The sequence below is a fragment of the Schistocerca piceifrons genome, chromosome X (assembly GCF_021461385.2).
Source record: "Schistocerca piceifrons isolate TAMUIC-IGC-003096 chromosome X, iqSchPice1.1, whole genome shotgun sequence".
Taxonomy (NCBI): Eukaryota; Metazoa; Arthropoda; class Insecta; order Orthoptera; family Acrididae; genus Schistocerca; species Schistocerca piceifrons.
The window spans coordinates 537,204,497-537,230,686 of NC_060149.1; the positions used below are offsets into that span (position 1 = coordinate 537,204,497).

General features: G+C 37.6%; 1 protein-coding gene across 1 annotated transcript in view; it reads right to left on the bottom strand.

Moving 5' to 3' along the window:
• Positions 1-14,819: 14,819 nt before the first annotated feature.
• Positions 14,820-26,190, bottom strand: part of LOC124722118 (calcium-dependent secretion activator-like) — a 412,570-nt gene continuing 401,199 nt past the window's right edge. Inside the window, exons 6-7 of the mRNA XM_047247324.1 lie at positions 22,903-23,078; positions 14,820-17,150 (exon numbers count right to left, since the gene is read on the bottom strand). Coding sequence (XP_047103280.1) covers positions 17,117-17,150; positions 22,903-23,078 — 210 coding nt within the window. The 3' untranslated portion in view covers positions 14,820-17,116. The remainder of the gene's footprint in view (positions 17,151-22,902; positions 23,079-26,190) is intronic.

The window sequence follows — 26,190 nt, forward strand, 5'->3', positions numbered from 1 at the left end:
CAACCTGTGACTGTAGCGGTCGCATGGTTCCAGACTGAAGCGCCTAGAACAGCTTGGCCACTCTGGCCAGTTGAACAAACAGAGAGCATCATGATAGGTCCAGAGATTAGTGACAATAATGTCATAGTAGCGAGACTGAACGCCAGAACATCCAAAACCACCATTTCGTGATGGTGCTGATCACCCATGGTATGCAGAACAGATAACATCATTGCAGAAGCAACAAAAAAAGCATGCTGAGTTTACAAGAACATGAAGTTAGAGTAGACTTCAATGCGAGATGCCTTTAATTGCTTCCACAATGAAACCCTGTCTTGAAATCTGGCAGAAAATTAAAAGAGATTCTGGTCGCATGGGAAGTACACCAGAGGAAAGACGCAATGAATACCTTCAGTGCATGATACCAATGATAATATTACCGATAACAGTTCCATTGAAGCTGAGTTGTTAAACAGAGTTTTCTGACATTCTTGCACCAAAGAAAAGGAAGCAAATATTCCAGAATTCGCATGAAGCACAACTATAAACATGGGTAACTTAAAAGTAGATATCCTCATGGTGGCAAAGGAGCTTAAATCACTTAATAGAGACAAGACCTCCCGTCCAGATTGTGCACTATCCGAAAATTACCTCAAGCAATTAAACAGAGAACCGACTCGTGGAGTTAACATCTTGGACCTACCGATAACAAACAGACCTGAACTTTTCGACTCTGTATGTACAGAACAGGGAATCAGTGATCATAAGGCCGTTGCAGCATCCCTGAATATGGCAGTTAATAGGAATATAAAAAAAGGGAGGAAGGTTTATCTGTTTAGCAAGAGTAATAGAAGGCAGATTTCAGACTACCTAACAGATCAAAACGAAAATTTCTGTTCAGACACTGACAGTGTTGAGTGTTTATGGAAAAAGTTCAAGGCAATCGTAAAATGCGTTTTAGACAGGTAAATGCTGAGTAAAACTGTGAGGGACGGGAAAAACCCACCGTGGCTCAACAACAAAGTTAGGAAACTACTGCAAAAGCAAAGAGAGCTTAACTGCAAGTTTAAATGCAGCCAAAACCTCTCAGACAAATGGAAGCTGAACGATGTCAAAGTTAGTGTAAGGAGGGCTACGCGTGAAGCATTCAGTGAATTCGAAAGTAAAATTCTATGTACCGACTTGACAGAAAATCCTAGGAATTTCTGGTCTTACGTTAAATCAGTAAGTGACTCAAAACAGCATATCCAGACACTCCGGGATGATGATGGCATTGAAACAGAGGATGACATGCGTAAAGCTGAAATACTAAACACCTTTTTCCAAAGCTGTTTCACAGAGGAAGACCGCACTGCAGTTCCTTCTCTAAATTCTCACACAAATGAAAAAATGGCTGACATCAAAATAAGTGTCCAAGGAATAGAAAAGCAACTGGAATCACTCAACAGAGGAAAGTCGACTGGACTTGACGGGATACCAATTCGATTCTACATAGAGTACGCGAAAGAACTTGCCCCCCTTCTAACAGCCATGTACCGCAAGTCTCTAGAGGAGCAGAAGGTTCCAAATGATTGGAAAAGAGCACAGGTAGTCCCAGTCTTCAAGAAGGGTCGTCGAGCAGATGTGCAAAACTATAGACCTATATCTCTGACATCGATCTGTTGTAGGATTTTAGAACATGTTTTTTACTCGAGTATCATGTCGTTTTTGGAAACCCAGAATCTACTCTGTAGGAATCAACATGGATTCCAGAAACAGTGATCGTGTGAGACCCAACTCGCTTTATTTGTTCATGAGACCCAGAAAATATTAGATACAGGCTTCCAGGTAGATGCTATTTTCCTTGACTTCCGGAAGGTGTTTGATACAGTTCCGCACTGTCGCCTGATAAACAAAGTAAAAGCCTACAGAAAATCAGACCAGCTGTGTGGCTGGGTTGAAGAATTTTTAGCAAACAGAACACAGCATGTTGTTATCAATGGAGAGACGTCTACAGACGTTAAAGTAACCTCTGGCGTGCCACACGGGAGTGTTATGGGACCATTACTTTTCACAATATATATAAATGACCTAGTATATAGTGTCAAAAGTTCCATGCAGCTTTTCGCGGATGATGCTGTAGTATACAGAGAAGTTGCAGCATTAGAAAATTGTAGCAAAATGCAGGAAGATCTGCAGCGGATAAGCACTTGGTGCAGGGAGTGGCAACTGTCCCTTAACATAGACAAATGTAATGTATTGCGAAAACATAGAAAGAAGGATCCTTTATTGTATGATTACATGAAAGCAGAACAAACACTGGTAGCAGTTACTGCTGTAAAATATCTGGGAGTATGCGTGCGGAATGATTTGAAGTGGAATGATCATATAAAATTAATTGTTGGTAAGGCGGATACCAGGTTGAGATTCATTGGGAGAGCCCTTAGAAAATGTAGTCCATCAACAAAGGAGGTGGCTTACAAAACACTCATTCAACCTATACTTGAGTATTGCTCATCAGTGTGGGATCCGTACCAGATCGGGTTGACAGAAGAGATAGAGAAGATCCAAAGAAGAGCGGCGCGTTTCGTGACAGGGTTATTTGGTAACTGTGATAGCGTTACAGAGATGTTTAGCAAACTCAAGTGGCAGACTCTGCAAGAGAGGCACTCTGCGTCGCGGTGTAGCTTGCTCGCCAGGTTTCGAGAGGGTGCGTTTCTGGATGAGATATCGAATATATTGCTTCCCCCTACTTATACCTCCCGAGGAGATCACAAATGTAAAATTAGAGAGATTCGAGCACACACGGAGGTTTTCAGACAATCGTTCTTCCCACTAACCGTACGCGACTGGAACAGAAAAGGGAGGTAATGACAGTGGTACGTAAAGTGCCCTCTGCCACACACCGTTGGGTGGCTTGCGGAGTATAAATGTAGATGTAGATGTAGATGTAGAACAACTGTATCTGTACAGCCAGCCACTAGAGGCCACCTGTAAGAAGTATGCACACAACGCAGTCTCTGTCACACGGCTCACCAGGCACTCACACCTATATACAAGAAAAGCAGCACTGACTCACTCCCACTATGTTATTTTAGCTTTTACTGCTCACATCAGTTGTTCTGTGTATCACTTATATTGCATCTTCTGTATGACTCTTTTGTCTTGTTACGTGTGGAGTCATGAGAGGCTTAGTCCGTTATTGTTCAGAGGTTTAAGAATAAAGCCATATTTGTGTTACTTGGATTCATGTATTACTTGGCTACTACAATATAATGGCAGCAGAACAATGGGTCCAGGCTCACATTGGTTGTTAGTGAATTGCTTTGCCACTGTCTGCATTTTGTCTCCAGGTGTTGTTTGGAGACATACCTATCTTGGTACAGCTGTTATGGCAGGTCACTATATTTTTCAGGTATTCTACTAAGGGCCTCTCATACTCAGGCAGTAGAATATCAATGAAAATAATACATTATTGAAAATATAATGTAATTGGATAAACAAAAAACCTACTTGACAAGCAGTGACAGGAAAACACACATATAAAGATATAGAAATTTGCAAGCTCTCAGAGCCAGTGGCTCATTCACCTGCCATAAGGGTTGAAGGAGAAGGAAGTGGAGTGAATGAAAAAGACTAATAAGGAGTAAGAAGTGGGGGAAGTTTGAAAGTCACCCAAAACCCCATTGTTTCCTTCTCATCCTGTGCAGTGTGTCTCCCTTGACCCAGGATTTTTGGGTGACTTTTCTGAACTACACCCCTTTTCCTTAATCTCATGAGTTCTTTTCCTTCACCTCTCTTCTTCCCCTTCAACCCCTCTGCCAGCTGCTTACTGAGTAAATTTTTTATATATCCAGCTCTTTACATCATATGAGTCAATAGGATGGTTGACAAAGTCAAGAAACATTTGCCATGACCTCTTTTTGTTCACCGTAACTGTTTGATGAGCTATCACTCTTGCTACCTAAAGAACTTCTAAGTTGTCTCTAATGGGTGAGCATTTGAACCACAATAGTGCCTCATGGTTGCCTCAAATGGTTGAAGAACACTCATTCACAAAGGGCTGTAATGTCTGCCTCCTGAAGAGTGAAGGAATTATTATCAAAGCAGACTATGTTTGTGATATGATACATTCAGTCATGGATGCTGTTCTGAAGTGTGAACTCCACTCAAATAGAGACGTGTGAGCTCCACACAAATTGATATCGTTAGTGACTCCACATTACACATACATTAAGATGAAAATGAGATGTCATAATTACAGATAACCCAGCAGGAATGCTTAAGTGGGCATTATCACATACTACAGATATCTCTATTTTGAGGCTCTGAACAACTTGACATCTTGAGGAAGTTGAAGATGCATCTCATAGCGTGTTGATATTGCTGTCACACTTTAGAAGGAATGGGTGGAGAAGTTTTACTATCAAATCAGTGAGAATCTCACAGTTTAAAGCCCCCTACAGGGGTTACAAGGAGCATAATTTTACTATACATGGTGTGTTAACTGTAGCACAAGTGGTTTGAAGGTTTGAAACAAGGTAGCACAGTTGTATGAGTTATTTATAACACAGGCATCTATTACTGTTGTATAGAGTACAAGCTCTTAGCACAGGAATGTTAGTGATCTTAAAATGCATATCCTACAAATGTAAGGATAGGGCACTTAATGTTGCCGATAGTTCCAGTTCCTCTACATATGCATATATTCTAAATTTGTTAATTCTTAATTGCAGGATGAGAAGCATTTCAGTGGTGAGGATTTTCATTTCTTTTTCTCTTATTGTGACACACTGGGGGATCTGCAATGCGTTCTCTCATGCATACATAATAGTCAATAATGTTTGTAGCCATAAAACTCAGGTTGAGTGATTTGTGCTAAGTTTCTCACACACCTTGTTTCTTGTTTGGAGCTTTGCTTTTGGTGAGGATTGTGGTGATTCCTTTGTTAATGTTTTTTTTTTCTTCTTTGTCTTCCTGTTATGTAGACATTTGCATTACGTTAACAGTTCCTGTACTAATTGTTAGCTACTTAGAGTAGTTGGAACACTTGGCAGTTGGTACATGTTTACAAATCATTTTGGAGGTCTAAATGTTTATACCCTCATTCCTTCCATATCTTGATGTTGAAAAATTTACATATTATTTCTTCAATCCAATAGCAAGAGATGTTAAAATAGCTGATGGATTTTGTGGCTTATCAAGACAGTGTAGCACAGTCTGGGAGCCCAATACAAAAAAAAAAAAAAAAAAAAAAAAAAAAAAAAAAAAAAAAAAAAAAAAAAATACAACTGTTTTATATGACTTAGTGCTGCAGTATGTTGTTATTGATGACTTAAGGAACAAAAACCTTCTGTCTAAAAGTTTGGACTCAGGGACATGTGACACCCATGCACTTGTAAACATGTCAAATACGCAATGTCACAACTATCCTACGGTACCTAAAACTTTTTATGCATGATTAAAAATATAAATTGATGATACAAAAAGTCACAAAGACATATAATATTGAAATAATATGCACTGTAATGAATGTTGTAATAATACCAATACTGCATTGTAAATATTAAAATAATAAACTTATATTAATAAAAGGCACTTGCTTATTATCACAAATATTGTAAACAATCAAACTTGAAAAAAGACACTACATAAATAAAACGATTAGAATAAAAAAAGAGTAGAACTTGGACATGGTGGGCATTTTCACTTTCAGCATTTCTGAGTGCGTAAATCCCAAAAATTTCAGTTTCCAATTTTTTATAATAATATGGTGAGAAACTAAGTAAAAGACAAAGGTTTCAAAATGTATGAAATGGCTGCACCATTTTTTGATACTTTTGAATGTTGCTGATGGTGTTAGCCACAATTATGTGCTTCCTTGCTTTCTCTATCAACAATTTATATTGCAAATAATGTATAAAACATTTTAGTTAGTATATGGTAATTTCTCTACATCACATATTACAAAATGTTTGAAAGTGTGTGGCACTTCATGTCCCATAATCCAAACTTTCTGACAACAGGCCTTTAGTTATTTATGAATTACTTTTATCTTCAAGTATTTTACATGCTACTGATATTAATAATTTTTACAAATATAATAATACATAGTGATACTCACAATAACAAGAAAACTGTTAAATTATGTACTGGGTGGTTATAATTAAACTTCCCTGTTTAACACATTATAACATGGAAACTAAATACTGTACGAGTACCAAACTTGGTAGCATTTATGTCCAGGGTATGGGGTGCATGATTTCCATGCATCTCAGCACCACTGTCCAGTTCCAACTGTGGCCCCCAGATCTGTCATCGTGATTCATAGTTTCACACACCTAACCAGTTGGAGTGCACTTGTTGACGTGTGAACTTGAGTGTGGACAAAAGGAGCAGGGAATTACTGATGAAGCCTTATTATCAAAACAACAGTATTTCTGCAGCTGTACTTTGGGAATATTGCTGGCTGAAAAGATTATGGAAGAGTTCTCTCTCTCCACCTGCTGTGCAGAGCATGATAAAGAAGTCTGAATCAGTTGGGGAAATGGGTGTCGTTCTGGGAAGAGCCCGACAACCAGTTACACCAAAGTTGGTTGATAAAATTGCTCTTGCTATGGCAGACAATACTGCATGCAATTCCTGATCATCAAGCAGTTGTGTGTGCTAAGTCATGACAGTTGAACATCCTGTGGTCTCCTGTACAGAAGGTGCTTCAAACCATTCTCAAATGGTATCCATACAAGATCCATACCATACAGCAGCATGCACTACATAATGCACAATGATGCGTTGACTTTGCTCACCACTTACTTGCAAGGATTGAAGTTGATGAGGGTTGGCCCTGGACCATTCTATGGAAAGACAAAGCTCATTTCTCTCTGACGTCCGGCCAGTGTGGCTGAGCAGTTCTAGACGCTTCAGTCTGGAACCGTGCGACCGCTACGGTCACAGGTTCGAATCCTGCCTTGGGCATGGATGTGTGTGATGTCCTTAGGTTAGTTAGGTTTAAGTAGTTCTAAGTTCTAAGGTACTGCTGACGTCAGATGTTAAGTCCCATAGTGCTCAGAGCCATTTGAACCTTCTCTCTCTCTCTCTCTCTCTCTCTCTCTCTCTCTCTCTGACGGGTGAGGAGAACACACAGAATTGCCAAGTTCGGGGATCTTTACCTCTAGTAAATGTGCATGAAGTTCCTTCATATGGTGAATATGTCACTGTATGGTGTGGTTTCATGGCTAAGTTCACATTGGACCATTCTTTTTTTAACAGGTTGGTGCTCAAGGAGCAAAGATGTGCAGTGTGACTGGCCAGCTTTGATATGCTTTGCCAGCACGTCACAGGAGAGGGATTCATTAAATTCAGCAGTTTTCATGTAGGATGGAGCCCCACTGCACATCACTCATGAAGATCACCTGCTTCTCTGAAACACATTTGGAAATGATCGAATTATCTGACAATCATTTCCAAATGCTTGGCCAGCATAATCACCTGATCTCCGTCCCTGTGATTTCTGGTGGTGGGGCTACCTGAAGGACAGGGTTTAGCAGGGGAACATTTCCACATGTGCTGATATGAAGTGCAACATGCCATGAGGGGTAGCCAGCATACCTATGGACGTGCTTCATGGCTGTGAAGAATGCAATCCTGCACTTTCAGTCTCTTCTGGACCCTGATGGATGCCATATTGTGCCCCTTTTGTAGCAGTAATTGTACCGGTATGTAATGGTATGATGTAGCATAGCAGCACATTAAAAGTGTTTCAGCTGAATTTATTCTGCATTATTTCTCTTCCCCATGTGCTCCACATTAATGCTACCAAGTTCGGTAGTCATACAGTAATTAGTTTCTGTGTTATAATGTGTTAAATAGGAAAGTTTAGTTATAACCACCAAGTATATTTGCATATATGCACACAATGAGTAAAGTTAAAATTTTAATTCTTTTTTTTTTTCTTTTTTTCTTTTTTTTTTTTTTTTTTGTACAATCAAAAAATCCTCCTATCACATAGGAAGCTTTATTTTTTAAGCCAGTTTTGTAGAAAATTTCTGAAGGTTTTTTAATGTGGTAGTGTGTGTTTCTGGTGGCAATGCATTGAACAGTTTTGTTCCAACATACAGTGACAGAAAAAAATCACAGCACCAAAATATAATTAATGTAGAGTAATGAAATTTCAGGAATACTTTTGTCTAGGTAAGATATTTAAGTGATTAATATTGCAATATCACAGTTAATACAAGTGCAAGATAAGCCATTGCAAATGTGAAATTCTGGTTACATGAATAACTGGCACAACCATCAGAATTATGCTTGCAGGCATGCAAATGTACATGCATTGTGTTGTACATGTGCTGGATGTCAGTTTATGGGATGGAGTTTCACGCCATTTGCACTTTGTCAGTTAATACAGTGATGGCTAATGCTGTTTGTGGAAGACGCTGGAGTTGTTGTCTGATGATGTACTGTATGTGCTCAACTGCAGACAAATCTGGTGATCTAGCAGATGAAGGCAACATGTCAACACTCTGTAAAGCATGCTGGGTTACAACAGCGGTATGTTGGTGAGCATTCTCCTGTTGGGAAACACCCCCTGGTTCAAATGGCTCTGAGCACTATGGGACTCAACTGCTGAGGTCATTAGTCCCCTAGAACTTAGAACTAGTTAAACCTAACTAACCTAAGGACATCACACACATCCATGCCCGAGGCAGGATTCGAACCTGCGACCGTAGCGAAACACCCCCTGGAATGCTGTTCATGGATGGCATGACAACAGGTTGACTCACCAGACTGATGTACAAATTTGTAGTCAGGGTGCATGGGACAACCACGAGAGTGCTCCTGCACTCCTATGACATTGCACCCCACACCATAACTCCAGGTGTAGGTCCAGTGTGTCTAGCATGCAGACAGGTTGATTGCAGGGCTTTGACTGGCCTCCTCTTAACCAACATGTAACCATTAATGGCACAAAGACTGAACCAGCTATCATCAGAAAAGACAAAAGACCTCCACCCTGCCCTCCAATGAGCTCTTGCTAGACACCACTGTTGTCATATATGGTGGTGGTTTGGTTTCAGTGGAATGCACACTACATGGGATCTCACTCAGAGCTGTCCTTGAAGCAACAGATTTGTAACAGTTTGTTGCGTCACTGTGGTACCAACTGCTGCTGTAGATGCAGTGCAGTGCACCAGAGCCTTATTCTGAACACGATGGTCTTCTCTCTCTGTAGTGCAACGTCTTCATCCAGAGCTCAGACTTCTTGTGACCATACATTCTCACAACCACTGCTGACAGCATCATGTACAGTGGCTGCATTTCTCCCAAGGGTTTCCGCAGTATTGCAGAAGATACCTCCAGCTTCTCATAGTCTTATTACACAACCTCAATTTAACTAAGTCAGGTGTTGTTGTATGATTTCTTTGTCACCTCACAAGCATTCTTGACTAACATCAACTTATCACATCCAATCTCAAAGATAACTAATGTTTGTGGCCACTACAGAATATATTTAAAGCAAACATAATTTGAATCCTCATAGTCATGCTACTAGTGCCACTCTTATGAGAAGCATAAAATTTGAACGGATATTATGTTTCAGGCATAGAAACACACCTACCAACGTTTGTTTATGCTGCACAACTCCTCCGTGGTGTTGCAACTTTTTTCTGTCAGCATAAGTATAGCTATTGTGAGTCTTGTAAGGGGTTGATCAATCTTTTCAATCTTTTCTCTGCAACACGTATTGTGATAATGAAAAGATTGCTTTAATATGTACCTTTCTTGGTTTTATTTCATGTAGACTATGTAACTAAGTATAAATAATGATGGGACTGTCATGACACCTAGTTTCTTGAAATGCAGCCTATAGGGCATACTGTTTTGAATATACTCACTACACATCTGCTAACCTTTTTCTGCCACATAAAAACTGTTTCTGCTCCAGTGGAGCTGCCCAAAGCAGTATGCTGTATGTTATGCAGCTGCAAAAAGGTGCATAATGGAACCTAACCATCATGTTTTCACTCCCACATGCTCAAAGTTAATGTAACAGGTATATGACACTTGATAATTTAGTGCAGACAGATGCTGCATTGAGGTTCCAAATAAATTTTGAATCCAAGTGTCCCCCAGAAGTTTGACAGACTTATGTTAATTGTTGGTATCACACAAACTAAAAATTACATTTTCAGTTTTATTCTGATTTATATTTAATTGATTGTCTTTAAACCGGATACTAGAAATTCTTTTGTTGGCTTGTCTTTGTTCCTTTTGCTCCTCTATGTCATTTCCAGTTGCAATGGAAGTAGTATCATTAGCATACAGAATAGTTTTACATGGCATGGTACTAGGTATGTCATTAATACAGATTATAAACAATAAGGGTCCTGGCACATAACCATGAGTCACACCTCTTGAAACATCTAGGAAACCAGAGCTCATATCATTAAAGTGTACTATCTATTGTCAAGATGTGATTTGATAAGAGTGAGTTCTGTATCTCAAATTCCATAGCACCTCAGTTTAGCTATTGGAATTGGATTACACACAGAGTCAAATGCCTTTCTCAGGTCAATTAGTAGGACACCAACAGATCATTTTGCTTCAAACACACTGAATATTGTTGAAACAACATTTTCAACAGTTTTTAGTGTAGACAAATTTTCCCTGAAGCCATACTGAGTGCTTGTCAGTGTTTGATAGCAGGTGTAATGTTTGTAAATTTGTTGATACACGCAATTTTCTGGTATTTTCGAAAGTATTGGTCCAAGAGAAATAGGACAGTAGTAATTGGGACATGACTTGTCTCCTTTTTTATGTAGAGGAACAACTACTGTTATTTTTAAGCAGGCTGGAAAAGAATAACTCATAACTATTAAAATCCAGTTTATTAGTTTACAGAGTATTGTTGTGTAATGTCTGCTATCTTCTTAATAACAAAATTTGACAGATAATACAAGTCTCCTGATTTTGAGTTGTTGAATTTTGCTATGGTTATTGCAATGTCAGTGACAGCAATTTGTGCCCACTTGAACGAAGCTGTTTCAGACTGCTTGTGCAACATTTATAACTTTTTTAAATTTTATTCTTGGTGTTTACTAATGCCTGATTTACAGTTGTAACTTTGGTCAGCTGTGTGTCCTTTGTTATCTGAATTAGTACAAAAGTTACCCATTTCATTGGGTGTGATATTGGTAGCATCATACGTGGTTCTATTAGTATTGCCCAATTCTGATCTGATAACTCTACAAGCAGCCTTGCATTTGGTTTTTTGCTTGCTGAATATAGCTATCATTTGCCATTTGTTTCTGTTTTCAAATTCTGATCTGTACCTCTTCTTTTGTTGAAGGTACTGAAGTCTGTCTTCTTCTCTGTTCTTTTGTCTGTTGTAGAGATTGACAACCAGTGTTCTTAATTTTTTGAGGTCAGGAGTGAACCATCAATGTAAATTTCTGTGATTAGATTTGTTTGGTTTGTTTGTTACATCCAACAATGATAATTCTATGAATATAATACAATCCCATAAGTATCACTCACATAGGTATCAAGATTAGAATAATTACTGCATGCAAAGAGGGATTCAAACAATCATTTTCCCTGTGCTCCATATGTGACTGGAACAGGAAGAAACTCTAATAAGTGGCACAATGGGATGTACCCTCTGCCATGCAGCTTGTGGTGGTTCACAGAGTATAGATATAGATGCATATGTAGAAGTCATCAATAACAACATTTTAAGATGCAAAGCAGTTTAAAGTAGTCGTACTTTTTTGTCAAGGGCTCCTGGACTATTATATTGCCAGCATAGTACTCCTGAAATGTAGGCAATTTTGATAACAGAACCTCAAATGTTTTGTTATGCAGGGCAAAACATTGAAATGGATAAAGATTTCTTCAATATATTCTGGAAGAACAGATATATTCTTCTGCAGTTCAACATTAATTGTAATGTATCGCTCACTTCACTGCCTTCCTATTATTCCTTTAATTCATTATTGTCTAAGTACACTTAGTATCTGTAAGTTATGTTTCAGGTAAGCATTTTGTGTAGCTCTGACAGAATTGAATACTGTGCAAAATACTTTACATTCTACAGCACTGTAGGTTGATGTGATGTGGCAGTTTCTAAAAGCAATTTTCAATTTCAGAGGCATTTCACTGTCTCAAGAGTTCCTGCTCTGTCACACAAAACTTGCAGGAAGTTTTGTGTGACATAGTAGAAATAATGTTTTCAATTATCCACCATACTATACGTATTTTAAATGCTATATATCTTTACATGTGCTGAATACACAAATATTGGATTTAATTTGTAATGGAAATCTTCATGATGATTGTGAAGAATTGTATGCAAATATCCTTGGCTGTAAGCATTAGATTCAAGAATGTTTGTCCATGTTTTCATCTAAATTCCTGAGACTGTGCAGATTCCAGTTTAAACAAAGATTTTTTATGAATATACTGTTGGAGCAATATCAAGAAACAATAGTGTAATCCTATGACATTCACATCGAATATTTTATTATAAATCATCATCCCACACCTCCTGCAGTGCAAAGAGAAGCAGCAGCCTATAGTGAAAGAGCGAGGGCTGAGATGGCAGAGAGCCACCTCCTCCACAAATCTCAGCCAGCCACCAAACGCTTGAAATTTAGACGCAGTTTGCTCAGAGCAACCGAAGATTTTAGCGACCAACCTCGATCTAGGGTGGAGAGATGGAAGCAGTCAGGAGAAGGGCACTGGATGGAACCAAAGGAAGAATTGGCACCAGGTTACGATGAGGACTGGGTGGTCTGGAGATCACTAAACAGGCTGCGCACCAACACTGCATGGTCAAGAGATAACCTTCTGAAGTGGGGATATTCTACTACATCTAATCTCTGTGACTGTGGAGAGGTGCAGACGACCCAGCACATGTATAACTGCCCTGAATGTCCTTCACACTGCACTTTAGAGGATCTGATGTTGGCAACCCCAAATGCTGTCGACGTAGCCCGCTTATGGGCCAAATGCCTATAACATTTTGTTTCTGTGCACACATATTTGTATATATATTTTATATATGTTTTCATATGCCTGTAATTAATTTTTTTCTGTGTGCTATTCATTTTTTTTTATGTTCCTGTATCCATGGTGCTTCTGACACGAAAAAAAAAAAAAAAATCCCACATACAGAAGTGTCAAAAGCATAATGTCAAGATTATTAATTTTCTTTTCATCATCAGCAGGTACTGCATAACTTTCAAGCAAGTGATGCAGCTCAACAACTAGAGTTTGAAATTTTCTTGATGGATAAGTGCCAACAGTTGATAAATTTAATTTATACTGTTGAGTGGCAAAACTATTTTCGTGTGTGATGGTGTGACCAATAACTGTGTGATGAAAATGTATGAACCACTGTGAAGACTAATTCTCAACGTAACTTTTCTGAATATCAGCAGTGTAATGTGAGAGACAAACCATTGATTGCACCACTTACGTTACTGAATTACCTTACAGGAGTCAGATAATGGTTAAATGTATAGTTTCTGTTGTTGTGTCATTGGAGAAAGTTTTTCGGTTATGAGTATTTTCTTCTAGCATGCTGCAGACATTACACAGTACATCTGTAAGGTGATATATGATCTACATCAGGCTGTTGTAGTGTGTGTGCCTGCCTGTGGGCAGCTGGGCACCCATGGTTTCAGGTGAGCAGGGGTGGGCAAGGAGCTCATGCGTGGGCAGTCAGGGAACGTGGCCACATCATACACAACTGTATGCCTTGGCCAATCAGCTATAGGCGGGTGTGGGAAAATGGTTCATGCACATGCAGAGCAGCAGAACAAAGTATGAATTCATATGATAGGGCTGCCTGATCAGTAGTGAAACCCAGCTGCACCTGCCCATGGACAAGCTCATCGGTATTCATTGGTGCCCAGTTACCAAGCAATAACAATGGAACAACCTGATCAAAATCTTTCATTTCTTGCACAGTAAATTTGTCACATGTGTCACCTTCAATGGTTACTAGTTTGCTCTTCATTACTCTACTTCATTTTTCTTAGTGGAAATGGTTTAAAATAAACATCTATAAAGAAAACTGAACACAAAATATTTATTAGCTGCACATATTATGAAGTTAAATACTCATACACTACTTCAAAACACCCAAGAAAGTGTTACTCATAATGTTAGAAAGAGACCAGAAAAGTACACTGAAGCAAATGGTAAGATTTTTCTAAAACTGAATTCTATAAACTACTAGTGTGTATTCAATGTGATGTTGGAATAATTTGTTTGCATTCCATAGCTCATTTTTATACAGGTTCTTTACTGTAGAACATGCTAACAGGCGCAGCTCTGTATTCACTGAAAACTGTTCCTAGTCATGGTTCACATAACTAGTAACAATCTGTTCTAATGTCTTATAAGTATTCAGAAACTTGATGCATCATATTTTATTATTATTATTATTATTATTATTATTATTATTATTATTATTATTATTATTATTAGTGAGATGTGGTATACTGAACAATGTTTATATTTTATTTTTCAGGTTCTGATGTTTAGATTGCATTTCTGACATTGTGTAATGTTTGATCAAACATCATGTATTAGAGAAGCTCTTATTTTTCGAGTTTGATTTTTTCTTTGTACTACCTCCCAATTTGGTTCCATTATACAGAAAGTAAGTTGTGTGTACTTAAGACTCGATAGGAAAAGGGGAAAGGGTGCCCCTTGGTTCCTACATTTAAAGAAAAAGAAAAAGGAGTGAAATTGCATAAAATATTTATTTATTCAAAAAATATTGTTCAGAAGCGGTTGATTCCCAATAACATTATTATTTTCCACTTAATAATTAAAAGTGGTGTATAACTTTAAAAATACAATCTACAAAGGCACTAGGTATATACAATATTTGTGTAACAAATGTGATAAGAAAATCACTTTTCTTTAGAAAAGCTTATTTGTTGATAAAATCTATTTATGCTCTGGAAATTTATAGCATTAGTCAGATGCAGCCTGAAGCATATACTGCTTCTGTTTATTATTTTTGTAAAATTATTTCTTGTAGTCCTCCATGAATCTGACACCTCTCTCAGCTAGAGCACTCACAACTTTCAGTTTGTTAGCTAGGAGTGGAGTGTTGACACAACCTTCACTTTTGTATCACTATGGATGTTCTCCCTTAATGAACTGACTGCTTCAGACAAATACAGTAAGAAAGTATTTGTATTTTACTACAAACGTACTGTTCAATCTCCTTATTGAATGTTTGTGGGATTGGATCAGTTCCTACAAAAACTTTTTAATGTTTTTCTCTGGTGGTTCTGCATGCTGATTCACTGGATTCATCACTTTCATTTTTATTTTAGCCAAAAAACTATGATCAAAGATGGCCAAGGCAGCAGAAAGGGAAACAGGTACTACAAATGATTTTTAACTTTCTGTTAAGTTGTATGAGAAATATCATCAGTGAGATTTGTTAATGTTTTAGAGTGTACTGAAATAGAAATGTAGTATTTTTGCTTCAGAATGAGCCCACAAGCACATTTTGGTATATGCAATAATAAGGGAGCTACAAATATCATAGATTGCATTCTTTTCTAAGGGCAAAATTTCAAGGTCATAATGGAACATAAAGTTTTCAAGCAATAAATAGCCTTTCCTTCCCACCTGGCATGATGGATAGCTCCTGGGGTGCAGGAAGATACTTAATGAGATATTGCATTGACAGAGCAGACTGCAGTTAATTCTAAAAATCAAATATTATCATCTACAGACCATTATTATTCTATCAAAGTATATTGAACAAAATCGACAGTTCAAAATGAATCAACCTGATCTAAATATTCCTTGGCTTTTCCATGCTGAAATCCAGTTTGGGAAATTTCTAAAATGTTTTTCAGGACTGATACAGTTGGATCTGTTTTTCTACAGCTCAACTTTTCCTCTAAAATACTCCTGGGAGCAATTTCATATATCGGTTGATTACAAGATATATGTCAAGATGCCTTTCTCCAAAAAATTTTCACTCAAAATACACACCTTCAAAAGAGCCCATACTTGATGCTGTTTTGACAAGAATTTATGTTTTAATACTGGACTGAGAACATCTTTCAGCCACAGTTTCATGGGCAGTTTTTGCCTGCTCTTTTCCATAGTAAGTTAAATGATCAAAATATGTGTTAAATTACTGGCACTGAATGAATAGTGGAGTTTTCTTTTACTTCATTTTCAAATACATGTATGTGTAAAATTTATAATACAAGTACATAAATATAGAATTAACTGCATTTTTTTTAAATTTCATATTCAACCTTGGCCCTCCTTTTAACTATTGATTTATCAAAATTCAGCTACCTTCTTATGTGATATTCAAAATGCTATAACATGCTATGACTTCAAATCTCACTTATGCTTTGACATAGGATTGAAGGCCCCATTCAGCAAGAGTTTAATAAACATATTTTGCCTGCTCTTTTCTGTGGCACATTAGACAACAAATATAGGTGTAAAATTATCAACATTGAATGAAAACGGCATTTTTTATTTATTTTCAAATACATTTATGTGTAAAATTTAAGTTATAAGAACATCAACACATAACTTGCTGAATTTTTTAATTTCATATTCAAACTTGGGCCTCCTCTTAACCACTTATTCATCAAATACCAACTATTTTCTTCAATAGTAATGATAATCAAAGCATTATGTCATCCAGTTTTTTAAAACAGTTGTCTCATTTCACTTATGAATATCTGATGACCTTTTAGCATGTTTTTGTAGTTGCCTCCATTGTTGCTACACATCTTCTAACTTTGGTATGCAGTTTCCTTGCACTTGTGTCAGAACTGGTGATTTTTATCAATAAGTAATCACTTTCCACACAGCTACTGGAGCACTTCACTGCTCAGTTACTTCACAAATCCAAACATCATAAAAGAAAACCAGTGATGTTTGTTTGACAAATGGCAGTTTGTTTCCTGTGACTTCATGCGAGCAATACCCGAGCAAATAAATTATCTCCCATTAACAAACTGAAGATGATGATATTGTACTTGCTACAACTGCTACCTTCCCTTGAAAGTGAAAGATGAATGGGGTGGTCCAGGTAGGGTCGTAAAAAAGAACGGCTCGGCTCGCTCTGCCCTCTCTCTACCTGTGTTGGGGGTCACTGACCCGTCACGCCACCCGACCAATCTGATCTGTGAAATGAGAACGCATTCAGTTAACGAGACTGAAGTAAACAACCTTCCAACATTAGGTAATGAATGAATTTATCATGCAAAAGTAATATTTTGCGAAAGTGTTTTTCCTGGATTTTCCTATTTTCAATGACCAGTATCACCCCTCCCTTACCTCCCGTTGAGCCCAAATTTCACAGAGCTTATTTTTCTGTGGAATGGAACCAAACTGGGTGCATCCAAAAGAAAAATTATCAAAAATTTTAAAAGTGCCAGTAAGAGCCACTCTAATCCTGTATGTATTCACACAAACAATTTGATTTAAAATCTTGTTGTGCCTGATGATTGAAACTGTTAGCCTTAGCAAAGGTTTTTCATAGCTGCTAGCAATTGTAAAATATGATTTTTGGTAAATAACTACAGGCTGTGGGAGCCTCCTACTGGAAATTGCATTGAAGTATATTTTAAACATAAGAAAGTGGGTAAATAGGTAATATTCATCATAAGAAGGTATGACTATACAGTGGAGTTAAGAGGTACAGAATTACCAGTTTTCATAATCAAATATCATTCACTCAGTGGCAAGAAAAAAATGAAAGTTTGAACAATATGCTAAAAATAGGCACATAAGGACACACAAGGAGACATGCTTGTATTTGGATCATTCAGTTGTGTTGCTTATAGATCAAGTCCAATATAAAGACAAATACAACAGTTTTATGCAAAACTTTTTAGGATACAAAACAAATGTTGGAAATCAGTTCATACCTACTGTTGTATACCTACTGTTGTATTGGCAACAAGTTGACAAGTACTGTAACTGAATGTTACCTTATCTACATGAAAGATAATTTTACTTCCACATGAGTTAAATCAGTAATGATATTTTTCTAACTTAGCTTGACACTAGGGTGATTTTTATTGGAAATACAGCTGGAGTACTCATGATCTACTCGAGATCAGTACATAAACTGATTATTAGTTCCTCTTGTAACACAAAAGGTTCCTTGAACACTATTTTTTCCATGATAAAGTAGTAGACTCCAGAGGATGCACCACCACTGTTTTTCCACATTTTTTTTTTTTTTTTTTTTTTTTTTTTTTTTTTAGTGGATAGGTAGTAGCAGAAAACTAGAGGAAATCAAAGAGTGGACTGCAACAGATTACAACTATTGAGGGGACATTTATGAAACTCTAGCTCTTTAATACCACAAGATACAAAATCTGATGGCTGATATGATGGTCAGATAGAATGATTGGAGAAAGAGAATAGAATGAAAAAACAGAAAAAAATAATAATGAAAACTCAAGAAAGAATAATTGTCATGGAACAGAAAAATGATGGAAGAACATAAAGAATTATGATGATGATGACAATGTTGATGAGGGAGAGGGAGAGGGAGAGAATAAAGGTGATATAGTAGGAAAAACTAGTATCGATAGTGGGTTAACTCTGGGTCTCTCAGAGTTAAATATCGGTATTTATTTAAGAATGTAATCATATTTGACAACATTTGAAGTCCTGATTCTGAGAAGAATAATCCAAATAGCTTTTTGTGTCAAACATTTTCTCAAGCTTCTGGCATTTTGCTGCAGAAAATCCTTTCCAATATGATAATACCTTTATGATAGTATACTGCATACCCATGCCAGTTTTGTCTAACTGAAATATTTACTGTTCTGTTGACCAGCAGCCACACAAAACTTGATATATAGCACGAGAGTTCCTGAAAACTGTTGTTCCTTTGATGAAATGAGTCTTATTAATGATGAATTTATTTACACTGCCAGAGAGAAAAATTAGTACACCCTTTTATAGGTTCCACTTCATTTAAAGTTTATTGTTGCAACAATGTATATGGAGTACATGAAATGATTACAGTTACAGATTAAGAGCACAAACGATTTCTGAGGTACCAGGTATTGACTCATGCTAAATCATTCATATTAGAAGATGGTGTAGCCTCCAAGAGTGGCACTGCAGCTGTTGACTCCAGCATACAATCAGTCAAATAGATGATGAATACTGTCCTGAGATACATTATGCCATGCCTGTTTGAACTGTTCACATAGTTCTGTAAGAGTTATCGGTTGACGAGCCACACAAGTCACTTGTCTTCCCATCATATCCCACCCGTGCTTGACTGGAGACAAGTCCTGAGATCATGCTGGCCAGGGAAACTGCTGCACATCTTGCAGAGCATGTTGGGTTTCACGGGCAATGTGTGGGTAAGCATTATCCTGTTGGAACAACAAATCAGCTTCCTGTTGCAAGAACAACAAAAGAACAGGTCTAACAACATTCTGTATGTACCAAGCACTGGTTTGTGTCCCCTACAGAAATACCAAAGGCAGACGAGAGCTATAGCATATCGCAATATCGCACCCCAGATAATAAGAACTGAGGTGGGTCAGTATGTCTTGGATGGTGCACTCTAAGATACAGTTATCACCAGGTCTATGGTGTACATACAGACAACCATCATTTGCATGCAGGCAGAATCTGCTTTCATCGCTCAAGGCCACAGCTTGCCATTCCACCTTCCAAGTGGTCTTCCAACAGCACCAACTGAGCTGTGCATATACATGCTGTAGCATAAGTGGAATACCGGTTGGAGGTGTGCATGCCCATAGTCCCACAGCTAAAGCCAGTTCACAACAGTTTCTTGACATGTCTAGGTTCACCAGTCCTCTTATCTGTGTTGTGGTAGCTGTATGATCTGCCACTGCTGCTCCTACAATATGACAATCCTGGTGGGTGTCTGTGCTGTGTGAACATTCAGAACCACTTATATGGATGTGGGAATGCTCATGTGACCACTGATACCAGAATCATTGCATAATGGATGGAGCACATTCAACATATATAGCAGTTCTCCAAAAGGAGCATTTTACCACTCAGAAAGACACAATTTTACCACTTTCAAACTCATTCAGTTTGCTGTAGGAAGTATGAGTGTGTCTCCATGACATGGTTGCCTATTTGCTTCACATGCTTGCTCCACATTGAGCCTTCTGGCTGTGAGCATTCCCTATTACAGGGTAGACAGAGCTATTGCTCTGGTAGCTGTGCCACTGTGCTATCTGTTGAAACTGTTATAAATACATATAGCATACTGTAGGTGACATGTGCCATCACCAGATCAAAATCAACATTGTCTTTCCAGGTGCACTAATTTTTTTCCAGCAGTGTATTTATTTATTTACTTTTAATCCATTGATCACTTTTGTAATGAAACTGGGTGCATCAGATATACACATATGAGTCGTAAAAGCATTTGGTACTTATTTAATGGAATGGAGTAAAATTTGCTTTGAGGATAGTTGATAAGCACAAGTTGCAGTTGAGTTTCTAATGAAGTCCTGTATTTCTTATTAAAGTTGTTGTCCACTTTGTATAAGTTGCCTCACTTATCGTGTAATCAGTACCACAACCCTTTTAGCCATGAGACCTATTTAAGCAAAGAACACAGAGAATACATCTACCTTATTTGTATTCTACACATGACTGTTTCTTGTTAGGTGCCATACATCAACTGCTGAGAAAAAATGTTGAGTTGTTAAAGTGATATTTTAAGGCTATCAGTAAGAGTAAATGTGGACAGTGATATAATATATCTGTGCAAAACACTTTCTTCAGCCACACATCGCATTACACATTATAATACACAGATTCCATCTGCTTCTTCCACCAACCAACCAGTGTGAGAGGTTCGTTCCAGTTTCAGAGACATCTGGCATTCTTTTAATTACTGAGCTGCTTCTTTCCCTCTCTGATCATGGCTCATATTTATTCATTTAATCTGTTTTTAGTCTTTCAGTTGTCTATTCCCATAATTAACTTGTTCATAACCTAGAATAAATATTAAATAAATGCTAATTGTAGAACTTCCTCACAACTGTATATAAAATTGGAATCCACAAGACCAACACAGGCAGTAAAGTAATGTAGTCAGTTGGCACCAGTGCTTAGCAAGATTTTGCTGTCTCCTTAGTCACTTCTTGTGGTGAAGTCACAACAGTCATTGTATTTTTATTTCTGATATCAATCCTGCCAGCTTCCTGATACCTTTTCTTTTTTCCCCTTTCACTGATTCATTCCATTTTTTCCCCATGCTTTTGACATATTTACTGGCTTTGCCTTCTTAGGCACTTAACTTAATTAAACAGGGTAGATATCTGTGTGTATCACCTTTTTCTCTCACTCTTATCATCTTCATTCAGCTTGTTTCTAGACAATGTATAAATTGTATTTGACTGTTTTAAATTAAGTATTTATGTCCATTCCTTGTTCTCAGTACTTGTTGCATTTTTGTATTTTACATACAGTATTTTCATAAAAATTTACATAATCTCTATCTACAATCATTTCCAAAAACTGTAGTGAACCTTGATAATATGTATATAACATTGAAACTGCATAAATACTTCCATCAGTGAAAATTATACCAATGGTTAAACATGTGATCAATATGCTATGGACATATACGGTAAATGTTGCCTGTAGCATTGATAGTGTTGCTATGTAAGCTTGTAGAGAAAATTTATAGCTATATCAACAATACCTGTCAGTCACAATTATGACAACTGCATCTATTGGTCATTATGAAAATGTTAACTAGACAGGAATTTCACTAGGTGTAGGATATGATAGAAACTGTTGGCATAAAACTCTAAGTAACTGATATGCAAAATATATTTCACCTTAAGCCATATTCTAGTTAGCATTGTTGTGTATCAGTAATCATGGGCACACCTAAAGGATACATCAGACAATGGGAAGTTGTGCAATGCAACACAAACACTACGTGGTAGACCAAATTTACCACTGTTGGGATGGTTTAAGCTTCACAGTAACACCACAATGCAATCTATGACTGTATCAACATTCATGAATATCTCGGGAAACAATGACTAACAAGAACAGTAAGGTACAACCATTTGCAATTGGTGCCTTGCCTATTACCCAGCAAAATATAACAATTGGAATGACCAATTTCAATTGACATTAATATCTGACATCGTCATCTTCATGGCTGTGGTACACACAGAAAGAAAAGGGCACAGTGTTACAGGCCTACACTACACTGGTATCTGCTACAAATCTTGGCTTTCATTACACTTTTGAAAGAAATGATAATTGTGCTGTAATTTGCAGCAGTGCTTGTGAACATTTTGTTCCAGCACTCACTTTCAGTTGCAGCTACTTACAATAGCTATTTCTCAGCTTTAGCTATTTGAGAATCCCTTTACTTATGGACTGCACTAGACCATCTAGTGAACATGTACACAACCTCTCTGATTACCATCTGGTAGTCAGTTCTCAGTAAAATTGTTTTGTCATGGATGGTTCCTCTCCTACTGTTGGATCTGAGTCATTTTTCAACATTAACATCATCCCAACTCCCCATTTATGATATATTAAGATAACAGATAATCTGACAAGATGCCAATACCCTTTATACCAAAAGTGGGATGAAAACTGATTTGGTGCAATAATACTACAATTGTTCCCTTCTTTCCTCTGTGCTATTACACTAATAAAGTATTACTTAACTCTAGAGATTTTCCTTGAATGAGGAACATTCATCGATTCAGAATTTATGAATTTCTGAATAATAATTTTGTAAATTAGTAATTTAAAGCAACACAAAATGGGACCTGAAGCAAAAACCAGTCTTATTATTAATACAGGTATTTGTCTTACGTAAGTTTACATCAGCCAACAAAATGATTAATTATAAGGACTTTTAGATGAAATGTAGAGACATACCTAACCCTCTTTTCTATGTTATTCCTGAAGACTTCTCGAAAATCATGCTGAGAACAAGCTCCAGACTGTACCATTTTTAATACACGTTCTGATTTTAGAAATACTTCATAATAGCTTTGGACAGCATTCTGAAATGCCTCATCTGCCATTATCTGTGTATCCCCTTTGAGGAAGCTCTGGAACAAAGAAGTTTCATTTGTGAATGTCTATCAGTAAAAACATCACGAAAGTAGAACAACTGCAAAGTGGAAGCAGAGTAACTAAACATTAAATTACATGAAACATTTTATCTTAAGATTGTAGAGGAATAAACATAGGTCTTATCAAAATGTACGTTCCGATAGAAAATTTATCAAGAATGTGAGTGTCGATTAAATGTATCATTTCAGGCAAAGGGGAAATACATTCAGTTTAAAACTAAATAAGGATACAAAGAAAACACAATGTTTCTGCTGCAATTCATTGTTCATTCTGAGACAGAAGCATACAATTTTGTTCTTTACAATCAGATCTTTTAACATCATATGTAAGCAAACTGACAAATAAAAAGAATTATATTGTATTTTCCTCAGCAAGCGGTTAAAAAGTATGGAAGTATACATACAGTTCTAGAGATGATTAAATTTTATTCAATGATTCCTACTTCCATGGTTCTGTGTTGGTTAAGATACAATTGATTCAAATGAGTGATGGGGCTTAATGGTTCCTGTCATATGCTTTTTCAAATGTGCACATGAAACAGACATGAAATATTAGATGATATTACATTTTGCATGAAAACAATATGTTTCACAATTGTTTAATGAACATTTTCTGCAGTGGAATCCTTATAATGATATCTCAGTATCCTTAACGAAATATAAGCCATGATTAAGTCTGATTATCAATTAGCTTTAATCAGATTATGGAAGCAGTGTTTTGAGAATGTGTACTTAAAGTACTTCTTTCTTCTTTTAAGGAGGATGAGAAACCAGAAGTCCAACTAGTCCTATTTTTTATGTGGTAATTTACAATAAAGAACTTTGACTGAAACCCAAGTGATAGTCCGTCCTATCTATCACTGATTATATTCCATAACAGAATAACAGTTTGTCAACCCACACTATGTGATAAAAAGTATCCGGACACCTGGCTGAAAATGACTTACAAGTTTGTGGTGGCCTCCATTGGTAATGTTGGAATTCAATATGGTGTTGACCCACCCTTAGCCTTGATGACAACGTCCACTCTGACAGGCATATCTTCAATCAGGTGCTCGAAGGTTTCTTGGGGAATGGCAGCCCATTCTTCATGGAGTACTGCATTGAGGAGAAGTATCAATGTCAGCCAGTGAGGCCTGGCATGAAGTCGGTGTTCCAAAGCATCCCAAAGGTGTTCTATAGGATTCAGGTCAGGACTCTGTACAGGTCAGTCCATTACATGGATGTTATTCTCATGTAACCACTCTGCCACAGGTCATGCATTATGAACAGGTGCTCGAGTGTGTTGAAAGATGTAATTGCCATCCCTGAATTGCTCTTCAACAGTGGGAAGCAAGAAGGTGCTTAAAACATCAATGTAGGCCTGTGGCGTGACAGTGCCACACAAAACAACAAGGGGTGCAAGTCCCCTCCATGAAAAACATGACCACACCATAACACACCACCTCCAAATTTTACTGTTGGCACTACACACGCTGGCAGATGATGTTCACCAGGCATTTGATATACCCAAATCCTGCAATCAGATCGCCATATTGTGTACTGTGATTTGTCACTCCACACAACATTTTCTCACTGTTCAATTGTCCAATGTTTGTGCTCCTTACACCAAGTGAGGCATCGTTTGACATTTACCGGCATGATGTGTGGCTTATGAGCAGCTGCTTGACCATGGAATCCAAGTTTTCTCACTACCTGCCTAACTGTCATAGTAATTGCAGTGGATCCTGATGCAGTTTGGAACTCCTGTGTGATGGTCTGCATAGATGTTTGCCTATTACGTATTACCCTCTTCAACTGTTGTCAGTCTCTGTCAGTCAACAGACGAGGTCGGCCTGTACACTTTTGTGCTGTATGTGTCCCTTCATGTTTCCACTTCACTATCACATCAGAAACAGTGGACCTAGGGAAGTTTAGGAGTGTGGAAATCTGGCATACAGACGTATGACACAAGTGACACCAAATCACCTGACCACGTTCGAAGTTCATGAGTTCTGTGGGGCACCCCATTCTGCTATCTCATGATGTCTAACGACTACTGATATGGAGTACCTGGGAGCGGGTGGTAGCACAATGCACGTAATGTGAAAAAAAAAATGTTTCTGAGGATACATTGTTGAACAGACACACAAACATTTGTTGCCTGTGCCTGGGGCATTCTCTTGAGCATTATTCACATATTCAAATATAAAGCAGATATTTACGTTGCCATACTTCATGGAAAAATATAAGTTGAAAGAAGTTCTACATAACAAAGTGAGTTTAGAAAGAAGGAAAATAGTTTTAGAAGTAGGCTGCTTTCAACAATCACTTAACCAGATCTTACAGTAAAGGCACAGAAACAATAAGCATGTGACTGATACTCAAGAAAAGTAATGGAATATTTTATAAGTTTCATACTTCCAGTTATAATGAATAATTGATTACAGGTACTGGTGGCCAATTATTGAACTACATGAAATAAAATTTTATATCTTCTGAATGGTTTGCATTAGGGTGTTCAGACTGCACAGTTGGCCATGGGGCATGACAAGAATTTGTATGCGCACTGCGTCAGCTTAGCCCAGTTTCATTTGGACAGGTCTGTCAATAAGCAAAATCGGTGCATTTTGGGGACTGAGAATTTGCATTTTGCAATTGAGAAGTCTCTTCACCCTTAACTGAGTACTGTGTGGTTGCAATGTTCAATCACAGAATAATTGGTGCAATATTCTTTGATGTCGTGGTGAGAACCGAATAGTATGTGAAGGTTTTGGAAGATAATTTCATCCCCATTATCCAATGAGGCCCTTATTTTTACAAGATGTGGTGCATGCAAGATGGAGCTCGACCCCATCAAAGCAGGAGAGTGTTTGATGTGTTGGAGGAGCACTTTGGGCTCCGAGGTACCCAGAGGCCACTGGTATAGGCCTCAATTGTTCACTATATTCTCCAGATGTGAACATAAGGTACACAGCACTAACCCTAAAACCATCACTGAGCTGAAAAAAACCATTCAGTAGGTCATCGACAGCATTGATGTTCTGATACTTCAGCGGGTTATGCAGAATTTTACTATTTGTCTGCAACAAATCATTGCCAATGATGG